The sequence below is a fragment of the Mustelus asterias genome, unplaced genomic scaffold, assembly GCF_964213995.1.
Source record: "Mustelus asterias unplaced genomic scaffold, sMusAst1.hap1.1 HAP1_SCAFFOLD_1823, whole genome shotgun sequence".
NCBI lineage: Eukaryota > Metazoa > Chordata > Chondrichthyes > Carcharhiniformes > Triakidae > Mustelus > Mustelus asterias.
This window is the reverse complement of record NW_027591768.1, coordinates 62,592-75,036: the sequence shown is the minus strand read 5'-3', so window position 1 is coordinate 75,036 and position 12,445 is coordinate 62,592. Positions and strand designations below refer to the sequence as shown.

General features: G+C 56.8%; 1 protein-coding gene across 1 annotated transcript in view; it reads right to left on the bottom strand.

Annotated features, from left to right (window-relative positions):
- Positions 1 to 2,615: 2,615 nt before the first annotated feature.
- The window catches only part of vps45 (vacuolar protein sorting 45 homolog), a 59,356-nt gene continuing 49,526 nt past the window's right edge, over positions 2,616 to 12,445 (bottom strand). Inside the window, exons 11-13 of the mRNA XM_078206837.1 lie at positions 7,931 to 8,089; positions 3,332 to 3,439; positions 2,616 to 2,741 (exon numbers count right to left, since the gene is read on the bottom strand). Of these exons, the coding sequence (XP_078062963.1) occupies positions 2,616 to 2,741; positions 3,332 to 3,439; positions 7,931 to 8,089 (393 nt within the window). The remainder of the gene's footprint in view (positions 2,742 to 3,331; positions 3,440 to 7,930; positions 8,090 to 12,445) is intronic.

The following is a 12,445-nucleotide window of genomic DNA, read 5'->3' as shown; positions in this document are numbered from 1 at the left end:
GGGTGGTCTGGTCTGGGGCTGGGTGGGAGTGGTCTGGTCTGGTCTGGGGCTGGGTGGGGGGGGTCTGGTCTGGGGCTGCGTGGGGGGGGTCTGGTCTGGGGCTGGGTGGGGGTGGTCTGGTCTGGGCTGGGTGGGGGGGGTCTGGATCTGGGGCTGGGTGGGGGTGGTCTGGTCTGGGGCTGGGTGGGAGTGGTCTGGTCTGGGGCTGGGTGGGGGGGGTCTGGTCTGGGGCTGGGTGGGGGTGGTCTGGTCTGGGGCTGGGTGGGGGGGTCTGGATCTGGGGCTCGGTGGGGGTGGTCTGGTCTGGTCTGGGGGTGGTCTGGTCTGGGGGGGTCTGGGGCTGGGTGGGGGGGGTCTGGTCTGGGGCTGGGTGGGGGGGGTCTGGTCTGGGGCTGGGTGGGGGGGTCTGGGGCTGGGTGGGGGGGTCTGTGGCTGGGTGGGGGGGGGTCTGGTCTGGGGCTGGGTGGGGGGGTCTGGTCTGGGGCTGGGTGGGAGTGGTCTGGTCTGGGGCTGGGTGGGGGGGGTCTGGTCTGGGGCTGGGTGGGGGGGGGTCTGGTCTGGGGCTGGGTGGGGGGGGGGTCTGGTCTGGGGCTGGGTGGGGGGGGGTCTGGGGCTGGGGGGGGGGTCTGGTCTGGGGCTGGGTGGGGGGGGTCTGGTCTGGGGCTGGGTGGGGGGGGGGTCTGGGGCTGGGTGGGGGGGTCTGGTCTGGGGCGGGGTGGGAGTGGTCTGGTCTGGGGCTGGGTGGGGGTGGTCTGGTCTGGGGCTGGGTGGGGGGGGTCTGGTCTGGGGCTGGGTGGGGGGGTCTGGACTGGGGCTGGGTGGGGGGGGAGTCTGGTCTGGGGCTGGGTGGGGGGGTCTGGTCTGGGGCTGGGTGGGGGGGGTCTGGTCTGGGGCTGGGTGGGGGGGTCTGGACTGGGGCTGGGTGGGGGGGGAGTCTGGTCTGGGGCTGGGTGGGGGCGTCTGGTCTGGGGCTGGGTGGGGGGGGTCTGGTCTGGGGCTGGGTGGGGGGGTCTGGACTGGGGCTGGGTGGGGGGGTCTGGACTGGGGCTGGGTGGGGGGGTCTGGACTGGGACTGGGTGGGGGGGGTCTGGGGCTGGGGGGGGTCTGGTCTGGGGCTGGGTGGGGGGGGTCTGGGACTGGGTGGGGGGGGTCTGGTCTGGGGGGGGTCTGGTCTGGGGCTGGGTGGGGGGGGTCTGGGGCTGGGTGGGGGGGGTCTGGGGCTGGGTGGGGGGGGTCTGGTCTGGGGCTGGGTGGTGGGGGTCTGGGGCTGGGTGGGGGGGTCTGGGGCTGGGTGGGGGGGGTCTGGTCTGGGGGGGGTCTGGTCTGGGGCTGGGTGGGGGGGGTCTGGGGCTGGGTGGGGGGGGTCTGGGGCTGGGTGGGGGGGGCCTGGTCTGGGGCTGGGGGGGGGGGTCTGGTCTGGGGGGGGTCTGGTCTGGGGCTGGGTGGGGGGGGGTCTGGGGCTGGGTGGGGGGGGTCTGGGGCTGGGTGGGGGGGGTCTGGTCTGGGGCTGGGTGGGGGGGTCTGGACTGGGGCTGGGTGGGGGGGTCTGGACTGGAGCTGGGTGGGGGGGTCTGGACTGGGGCTGGGTGGGGGGGTCTGGTCTGGGGGGGGTCTGGTCTGGGGCTGGGTGGGGGGGGTCTGGGGCTGGGTGGGGGGGGTCTGGGGCTGGGTGGAGGGGGTCTGGGGCTGGGTGGGGGGGGTCTGGGGCTGGGTGGGGGGGGTCTGGGGCTGGGTGGGGGGGGCCTGGTCTGGGGCTGGGGGGTCTGGTCTGAGGTGGGAGAGGGTGGGGGCGCGCAGTAACAGGTGAAGGCATTGGGTTACAGAGAATGTGGAACAACAGCCCAAGGTGCCTCTCACTGCAGCCGAAGGGTCCATTCACAGGAAGGTCACCATCTCACACAGGCACAGAGCGCTCACACTCGGGGGCCCACAGCTGCACACAGCCCTGTGAGCTCCGAGATCGGAGCCCGAGAACGTGTTAGTATTCCACACTGAGACACCAGGGTCCTATTGTCAGCAAATGATACCCCCCCCCCTCTCCTGAAGGTGCTGACTCTCACTGGGGTACAGGATCTCCCTCCTCTCCTGAAGGTGCTGACTCTCACTGGGGTACAGGGTCTCCCTCCTCTCCTGAAGGTGCTGACTCTCACTGGGGTACAGGGCCCCCCTCCTCTCCTGAAGGTGCTGACTCTCACTGGGGTACAGGGTCCCCCCCCTCTCCTGAAGGTGCTGACTCTCACTGGGGTACAGGGTCCCCCCCCTCTCCTGAAGGTGCTGACTCTCACTGGGGTACAGGGTTCTCCCCTCCTCTCCTGAAGGTGCTGACTCTCACTGGGGTACAGGGTCTCCCTCCTCTCCTGAAGGTGCTGACTCTCACTGGGGTACAGGGTCTCCCTCCTCTCCTGAAGGTGCTGACTCTCACTGGGGTACAGGGTCTCCCTCCTCTCCTGAAGGTGCTGACTCTCACTGGGGTACAGGGTCCCCCCTCCTCTCCTGAAGGTGCTGACTCTCACTGGGGTACAGGGTCTCCCCTCCTCTCCTGAAGGTGCTGACTCTCACTGGGGTACAGGGTCCCCCCTCCTCTCTGATCGGTGTACAGTGTGCAGTATGCGTACTCACCGGTCCCTCAGGGTGTTGGGTCCCAGGTACGGGTACACGCTGTCCTTCAGTTTGCTTTTAATCAGCTGGTCCAGGGTGTCCTGTAGCAGGGGCTGGTGTTGTGTGTACACATTCTCAATACCCTACAGATAGAAGAGTGCGTTAGTGTCCGTCCCCATCACACCTCCTCACCTCTCTCAGTGTCCCCGCTGCCCCGGGGGTGGCGGGGGGCCGAAGCAAGGGGGCCCGGGTCCTGGAGGGGAGCAAGGAGGCCTGGGCCCCGGGGGGTGGTGGTGGTGGGGGGGGGGGGAGAGCGAGGAGGCCTGGATCCTGGGGGGGGGGAGCGAGGAGGACCGGGCCCCGGGGCGAGCGAGGGCTCTGGGGGCGTGAGGACACTGTCTCGCTAGGCGAGGGGAAGGTGTGACAGATGTTACACTGATGGTACCACAAGTCTCACAACACCAGGTTGAAGTCCAACAGGTTTATTGGGAATCACGAGCTTTCGGAGCGCTGCTCCTTCAGCAGGTACCACAAACCGCCACTCACCTGATGAGGGAGCGAAAGCTCGTGATTCCCAATAAACCGGTTGGACTTGAATCTGGTGTTGGGAGACCTCTTACTGTGCCCACCCCAGTCCAACGCCGGCATCTCCACATCACGGCTCCGACAAGGACAAGGGGGGGAATATATTGCTGGACAGGTTGCCAGTAAAGTCATTAGAGATAAAGTTTACCTTCAGTCCTTTAAAAAACTGCTTGGTGATGGCCACAGCATCCTTCGGGGTCACAAGGTCACTTCCTCGGATTCTTTTCCCACCATATCCCACAACAGCTGACACCAACTGGAATCAAATTAACACCAGAGAGAGAAATAGCCGTCAGTCTCACATTGTGATAGTGACAGACCCGTCCCCACCAGTACTGTACCCCAGTGTTATACAGCGACAGACCCGTCCCCACCAGTACTGTACCCCAGTGTTATACAGCGACAGACCCGTCCCCACCAGTACTGTACCCCAGTGTTATACAGCGACAGACCCGTCCCCACCAGTACTGTACCCCAGTGTTATACAGCGACAGACCCGTCCCCACCAGTACTGTACCCCAGTGTTATACAGCGACAGACCCGTCCCCACCAGTACTGTACACCAGTGTTATACAGTGACAGACCCGTCCCCACCAGTACTGTACCCTAGTGTTATACAGTGACAGACCCGTCCCCACCAGTACTGTACCCCAGTGTTATACAGCGACAGACCCATCCCCACCAGTACTGTACCCTAGTGTTATACAGTGACAGACCCGTCCCCACCAGTACTGTACCCCAGTGTTATACAGCGACAGACCCATCCCCACCAGTACTGTACCCCAGTGTTATACAGTGACAGACCCGTCCCCACCAGTACTGTACCCCAGTGTTATACAGCGACAGACCCGTCCCCACCAGTACTGTACCCCAGTGTTATACAGCGACAGACCCGTCCCCACCAGTACTGTACCCCAGTGTTATACAGCGACAGACCCGTCCCCACCAGTACTGTACCCCAGTGTTATACAGCGACAGACCCGTCCCCACCAGTACTGTGCCCCAGTGTTATACAGTGACAGACCCGTCCCCACCAGTATTGTACCCCAGTGTTATACAGCGACAGACCCGTCCCCACCAGTACTGTACCCCAGTGTTATACAGCGACAGACCCGTCCCCACCAGTACTGTACCCCAGTGTTATACAGTGACTGACCCGTCCCCACCAGTACTGTACCCCAGTGTTACACAGCGACAGACCCGTCCCCACCAGTACTGTACCCCAGTGCTATACAGTGACAGACCCGTCCCCACCAGTACTGTACCCCAGTGTTATACAGTGACAGACCCGTCCCCACCAGTACTGTACCCCAGTGTTATACAGTGACAGACCCGTCCCCACCAGTACTGTACCCTAGTGTTATACAGTGACAGACCCATCCCCACCAGTACTGTACCCCAGTGTTATACAGCGACAGACCCGTCCCCACCAGTACTGTACCCGTGTTATACAGTGACAGACCCATCCCCACCAGTACTGTACCCCAGTGTTATACAGTGACAGACCCGTCCCCACCAGTACTGTACCCCAGTGTTATACAGTGACAGACCCGTCCCCACCAGTACTGTACCCCAGTGTTATACAGTGACAGACCCGTCCCCACCAGTACTGTACCCCAGTGATATACAGTGACAGACCCCCACCAGTACTGTACCCCAGTGTTATACAGTGACAGACCCGTCCCCACCAGTACTGTACCCCAGTGATATACAGTGACAGACCCCCACCAGTACTGTACCCCAGTGTTATACAGTGACAGACCCGTCCCCACCAGTACTGTACCCCAGTGTTATACAGTGACAGACCCATCCCCACCAGTACTGTACCCCAGTGTTATACAGCGACAGACCCTTCTCCAGCAGTACTGTACCCCAGTGTTATACAGTGACAGACCCGTCCCCACCAGTACTGTACCCCAGTGTTATACAGTGACAGACCCGTCCCCACCAGTACTGTACCCCAGTGTCATACAGTGACAGACCCGTCCCCACCAGTACTGTACCCCAGTGTTATACAGTGACAGACCCGTCCCCACCAGTACTGTACCCCAGTGATATACAGTGACAGACCCCCACCAGTACTGTACCCCAGTGTTATACAGTGACAGACCCATCCCCACCAGTACTGTACCCCAGTGTTATACAGTGACAGACCCGTCCCCACCAGTACTGTACCCCAGTGTTATACAGTGACAGACCCATCCCCACCAGTACTGTATCCCAGTGTTATACAGTGACAGACCCGTCCCCACCAGTACTGTACCCCAGTGTTATACAGTGACAGACCCATCCCCACCAGTACTGTACCCCAGTGTTATACAGTGACAGACCCATCCCCCCCAGTACTGTACCCCAGTGTTATACAGCGACAGACCCGTCCCCACCAGTACTGTACCCCAGTGTTATACAGCGACAGACCCATCCCCACCAGTACTGTACCCTAGTGTTATACAGTGACAGACCCATCCCCACCAGTACTGTACCCCAGTGTTATACAGTGACAGACCCGATACCACCAGTACTGTACCCCAGTGTTATACAGTGACAGACCCATCCCCACCAGTACTGTACACCAGTGTTATACAGTGACAGACCCGTCCCCACCAGTACTGTACCCCAGTGTTATACAGCGACAGACCCGTCCCCACCAGTACTGTACCCCAGTGTTATACAGTGACAGACCCGTCCCCACCAGTATTGTACCCCAGTGTTATACAGCGACAGACCCGTCCCCACCAGTACTGTACCCCAGTGTTATACAGCGACAGACCCGTCCCCACCAGTACTGTACCCCAGTGTTATACAGTGACTGACCCGTCCCCACCAGTACTGTACCCCAGTGTTACACAGCGACAGACCCGTCCCCACCAGTACTGTACCCCAGTGCTATACAGTGACAGACCCGTCCCCACCAGTACTGTACCCCAGTGTTATACAGTGACAGACCCGTCCCCACCAGTACTGTACCCCAGTGTTATACAGTGACAGACCCGTCCCCACCAGTACTGTACCCTAGTGTTATACAGTGACAGACCCATCCCCACCAGTACTGTACCCCAGTGTTATACAGCGACAGACCCGTCCCCACCAGTACTGTACCCGTGTTATACAGTGACAGACCCATCCCCACCAGTACTGTACCCCAGTGTTATACAGTGACAGACCCGTCCCCACCAGTACTGTACCCCAGTGTTATACAGTGACAGACCCGTCCCCACCAGTACTGTACCCCAGTGTTATACAGTGACAGACCCGTCCCCACCAGTACTGTACCCCAGTGATATACAGTGACAGACCCCCACCAGTACTGTACCCCAGTGTTATACAGTGACAGACCCGTCCCCACCAGTACTGTACCCCAGTGATATACAGTGACAGACCCCCACCAGTACTGTACCCCAGTGTTATACAGTGACAGACCCGTCCCCACCAGTACTGTACCCCAGTGTTATACAGTGACAGACCCATCCCCACCAGTACTGTACCCCAGTGTTATACAGCGACAGACCCTTCTCCAGCAGTACTGTACCCCAGTGTTATACAGTGACAGACCCGTCCCCACCAGTACTGTACCCCAGTGTTATACAGTGACAGACCCGTCCCCACCAGTACTGTACCCCAGTGTCATACAGTGACAGACCCGTCCCCACCAGTACTGTACCCCAGTGATATACAGTGACAGACCCCCACCAGTACTGTACCCCAGTGTTATACAGTGACAGACCCGTCCCCACCAGTACTGTACCCCAGTGATATACAGTGACAGACCCCCACCAGTACTGTACCCCAGTGTTATACAGTGACAGACCCGTCCCCACCAGTACTGTACCCCAGTGTTATACAGTGACAGACCCATCCCCACCAGTACTGTACCCCAGTGTTATACAGTGACAGACCCGTCCCCACCAGTACTGTACCCCAGTGTTATACAGTGACAGACCCATCCCCACCAGTACTGTATCCCAGTGTTATACAGTGACAGACCCGTCCCCACCAGTACTGTACCCCAGTGTTATACAGTGACAGACCCATCCCCACCAGTACTGTACCCCAGTGTTATACAGTGACAGACCCATCCCCCCCAGTACTGTACCCCAGTGTTATACAGTGACAGACCCGTCCCCACCAGTACTGTACCCAGTGTTATACAGCGACAGACCCGTCCCCACCAGTACTGTATCCCAGTGTTATACAGTGACAGACCCGTCCCCACCAGTACTGTACCCCAGTGTTATACAGCGACAGACCCGTCCCCACCAGTACTGTACCCCAGTGTTATACAGTGACAGACCCATCCCCACCAGTACTGTACCCCAGTGTTATACAGTGACAGACCCGTCCCCACCAGTACTGTACCCCAGTGTTATACAGCGACAGACCCATCCCCACCAGTACTGTACCCCAGTGTTATACAGTGACAGACCCATCCCCACCAGTACTGTACCCCAGTGTTATACAGTGACAGACCCATCCCCACCAGTACTGTACCCCAGTGTTACACAGTGACAGACCCATTCCCACCAGTACTGTACCCCAGTGTTAGACAGTGACAGACCCTTCCCCTCCAGTACTGTACCCCAGTGTTATAGTGACAGACCCGTCCCCACCAGTACTGTACCCCACTGTTCTACAGTGACAGACCCGTCCCCACCAGTACTGTACCCCAGTGTTATACAGTGACAGACTTAGCTTTGGGGAGTTGCATTCACTCCAAAATGAAACGGAACTGTATGAGGCCGACACTCACCCGCTTGTACTTTTCTGACACGCCCTTCCGGGTCAGCGCCTCCCTCAACGAGACCAGGTTACTGTTGCTATGGCGTTCGTAACGCAGAGCGTAGAGCATCACCAGCCTCACTGCGTCCAGGTCCGTCACCTTGGGGTCCTGCAGCAGCTTCCTCACGTTCTGCGGGTCACAAAGGTTTGGTTAATAGGAACAGAGGAATTCGGAGCAGAAGCAGGCGATGGCCTAGTGGTATTATCACTAGACTATTAATCCAGAAACTCAGCTAACGTTCTGGGGGACCCGGGTTCGAATCCCACCACGGCAGATGGTGGAATTTGAATTCAGTAAAAACTATCTGGAATTAAGAATCTACTGATGACCCATTGTCGGAAAAACCCATCTGGTTCCCTTTAGGGAAGGAAATCTGCCGTCCTTACCCCGGTCTGGTCTACATGTGACTCCAGAGCCACACAGCAATGTGGTTGACTCTCAACTGCCCTCGGGCGACTAGGGATGGGCAATAAATGCTGGACCAGCCGGCGACACCCATGTCCCACCAATGAATAAAACAAAGTGGGCAAATTGAGCCCTTCGAGCGTGCCCCGCCATTCAATCAGACCATGGCTGATCTCTCCCTGGTCTCAAATCCACCTCCCCACCTGTTCCCCATATCCCTTTTTATAAAATTAGAAATATATCCATCTCTTTGAAACCATTTAGTGATTCAGACTCCACCATGCAATGGGGCAGCGAGTTCCACAAATTCACCAGTCCAGCACCAATCTCAGTCCCAACCCAAACGCTGACACCAGGACGGTACCCAAACTCACTGCCCCTCCCCAGCCTGCAATACATCACTGCTGAGGTTACCACCTTCACCGGAAGCAGGCCCGGCTTCTCCCCCCCCCCCCCCCCGCCCCCCAACCACCCCCCTCCCCACATCCACACCCCTCCCAAACCACCAAAACTAACAGAAGGCCTGGATAGAGTGGATGAAGGGAAGAGACTGGGATATCTGAGGACGCAGCCACAGAGTAAAGGGACGGCCCTTTCGAACCGAGAAGAGGAGGAATTTCTTCATCCAGAGGGTGGTGAATCTGTGGAATTCATCGCCACAGAGGAGGCCGGGTCATTGAGTGTCTTTGAGACAGAGGTAGAGAGGTTCTTGATCGCTGAGGGGATCAAAGGTTACGGGGAAAAGGCAGGAGAATGGGGTTGAGAAATTGTCCAAAGATGGGCAGGTTAGGGGGATTGGCCATGGTAAATGCCTGGGGCTACGGGGTTTGGGGCTGGGTAAGATACTCTTCTGGAGAGTCAGTGCAGACCCGATGGGCTGAATGGCCTCCTTCTGCACTGTGGAGATTCTATGAAATTTATCAGCCATGATCGAATGGCGGTGGGGACTCAATGGGCCGAATTCTGCTCCTATATCTTATGGTCACTCCCTGTGATCGAATCGCCACTTCAGTCAGTGTTTGCAAGATTCCCCTCTCCTCAACAAAGACAGAAGCTGCCATCAGGAAGAGCTGTGATCGTGTGGTAAGCTGTCCACTCGGAGTACTGAAGAACAAAGAACAGTACAGCACAGGAACAGGCCCTTCGGCCCACCGAGTCTGTGCTGACACAGATGCCTCTCTAATCTAATATTTTCTTGCCTCTATGTGGTCCATGTCCCTCTATTCCCTCCCTGTTCATGTGTCTATCCAGATGCCTCTTGAACGTTGTGATAGAATCTGCTTCCACCACCGCCCCCAGCAGCGCGTTCCAGGCATTCACCACCCTCTGTGTGAAAGACTTGCCCCTCACATCTCTTTTAAACTTTCCCCCCTCTCACTGACAACCAATTGACCCTTCGACCCTGGGAAAAAGACTCTGACTCTCCACTCTATCCAAGCCTGTCGTAACCTTGTAAATCTCCATCAGGTTCCCCCCCTCATCCTCCGCGCTCCAGTGAAAACAATCCAAGTTCGTTCAACCTTTCTTCATAGTCCGTATCCTCCAAACCAGGCAACATCCTGGTAAATCCCTTCTGCACCCTTTCCAATGCATCAACATCCTTCCAGTCGTGTGGCGACCAGAATTGTACACCTGAGTTGCCACCTTCAGGGATCTGTGGATCTGCATGCCTAGATCCCTCTGTGTGCTAATATTTCGAAGGGCGCTACCATTTACTGTACACTTTCCTTCTGCAGTAGACCTGCCAAATCACATCACCTGACCTGAACGTGGAGGGATGTGGGGCTAATGACATGACCAATTCCCCCAGACTGTCCGTAATTCACCGAGTGGCTCAGCCCCCCGAGGCTTGTTGAGGGACAATGTGAGTGAGATATTGTCCTCTTGGGCTGGGAGAGGGCAGCAAGGAAGTGGCAGGTGACTGCTGGAAGGACTGGATATCAGAGAGGAGGAAAGTTCAGGGGGCAGGAGTGAGTGGCCAGCTGAGAGTGTGTCAGGGACAGTCTTGTCCGCACACTGAGTTAATCACAGGTCACGTACTGGGGCCTTTGCTCACAGCTAAACACAGCGCTCTCTGTCTCTCTCGCTGCCTCCCACTCTCAACATCCTGTCCCACAAATACAAAAGCCCCTGTCATCACCATAATTGGAGAATTAGAAAGCAGAAGTTGGGTTAATAGTCATGGTCAGAAGGCTAAAAGTCCAAGAGGCAGAAAGGCACCCCAGTGTCTGAAGATTGGGACACAGAAATTAACTCTTTACAGCACTGGACCTCCACCTTAAAGAGCAAAGAGTTAATCAGACTCATTTCTGGTAAATGTTTAAAGAACCCAAACGTGGAGGGAAACTCTCTGTCTGATCACACGGTTGCAAAATCTATTCAACCCAAAGTCAACTGGAAGAATTACAAGACAAAAATGTCCAAAGATCATAGAATCATAGAAACCCGACAGTGCAGAAGGAGGCCATCCGGCCCATCGAGTCTGCACCGACCACAATCCCAACCAGGCCCTACCCCCACATATTTACCCGCTAATCCCTCTAACCTACGCATCTCAGGACTCTAAGGGGCAATTTTTAACCTGGCCAATCAACCTAACCCGCACATCTTTGGACTGTGGGAGGAAACCGGAGCACCCGGAGGAAACCCACGCAGACACGAGGAGAATGTGCAAACTCCACACAGACAGTGACCCAAGCCAGGAATCGAACCCAGGTCCCTGGAGCTGTGAAGCAGCAGTGCTAACCACTGTGCTACCGTGCCTGTGCAGGTTAGGGTGGATTGGCCATGCTAAATTGCCCCTTAGTGTCTAAAGATGTGTGGGTTAGGTGGATTGGCCATGCTAAATTGCTCCTTAGTGTCAGGGGGACTAGCTAGGGTAAATGCATGGGGTGATGGGGGTAGGGCCTGGGTGGGATTGTTGTCAGTGCAGACCTGATGGGCCGAATGGCCTCCTTCTGCACTGTAGGGATTCTATGATTTTATGGTCAGCTGGTCAGCTTGGGGTGGGTCTCTGGGGGACCCAGGGCAGGTCCCTTGGTTTAATAATCAGCAGCATAGGGGTAAAGGCAAGTGAGACCAGCACCACTTAATCCAGAGCTGTTTTTATGGTCAAGAGATAGACCATAAGACATAGGAGCAGAATTAGGCCACTCGGCCCATCGAGATATCAGAAATGCCAAGTACAACAAACAGAAGTCAGACAGTACATCAGGAACTCCATTGAACTGTTGTCTCATTGGCCAAATGTGTCCAAACAGAAGCTCAAGGAGCAGAGGGGATTGGCCTGTTCCACAAAGTCTATCACAGCTCACAGGCAGCACGGAGCAGAGGTCGGGGAGGAGGGAAGCTTTAGTGGTTCAGAGCAGTGGATGGACTCTCTGCCTGTCACCACAGCATCGCACTTCCCTGATTTATTATTGTCACATGTATTGGGATACAGTGAAAAGTATTGTTTCTTGCGCGCTATACAACAGAGTATACCATTCATAGAGAAGGAAAGGAGCGGGAAGTGTGGACAGAGTTGATGGATGGGAGGCTGGTTTGCGTGATGGGACTGGGCTACGTTCATGACCTTTTGTAGTTCCTTGCGGTCTTGGGCAGAGCAGGAGCCCCAGACCAAGCTGTGATACAACCAGAAAGAATGCTTTCTGTGGTGCATCTGTAAAAGTTGGTGAGAGTTGTAGCTGACATGCCGAATTTCCTTAAGTCTTCTGAGAAAGTAGAGGCGTTGGTGGGGCTTCCTTAACTATAGTGTCGGCATGGGGGGGACCAGGACAGGTTGTCGGTGATCTGGACACATAAAAAGCTCTCAATCATTTCCCATCATTGGCACGAAGGTTTGCTGTTAGAATGGCAGATCCAATGGGATGAAGCAGCAGTATAATATGAAGGGTACCATTCTTAGCAGTGTAGAGGATCAGAAGGACCTTGGGGTCCGGGTCCATAGGACTCTTAAATCGGCCTCGCAGGTGGAGGATGCGGTCAAGAAGGCGTACGGCGTACTGGCCTTCATTAATCGAGGGATTGAGTTTAGGAGTCGGGAGATAATGCTTCAGCTTTATAGGACCCTGGTTAGAC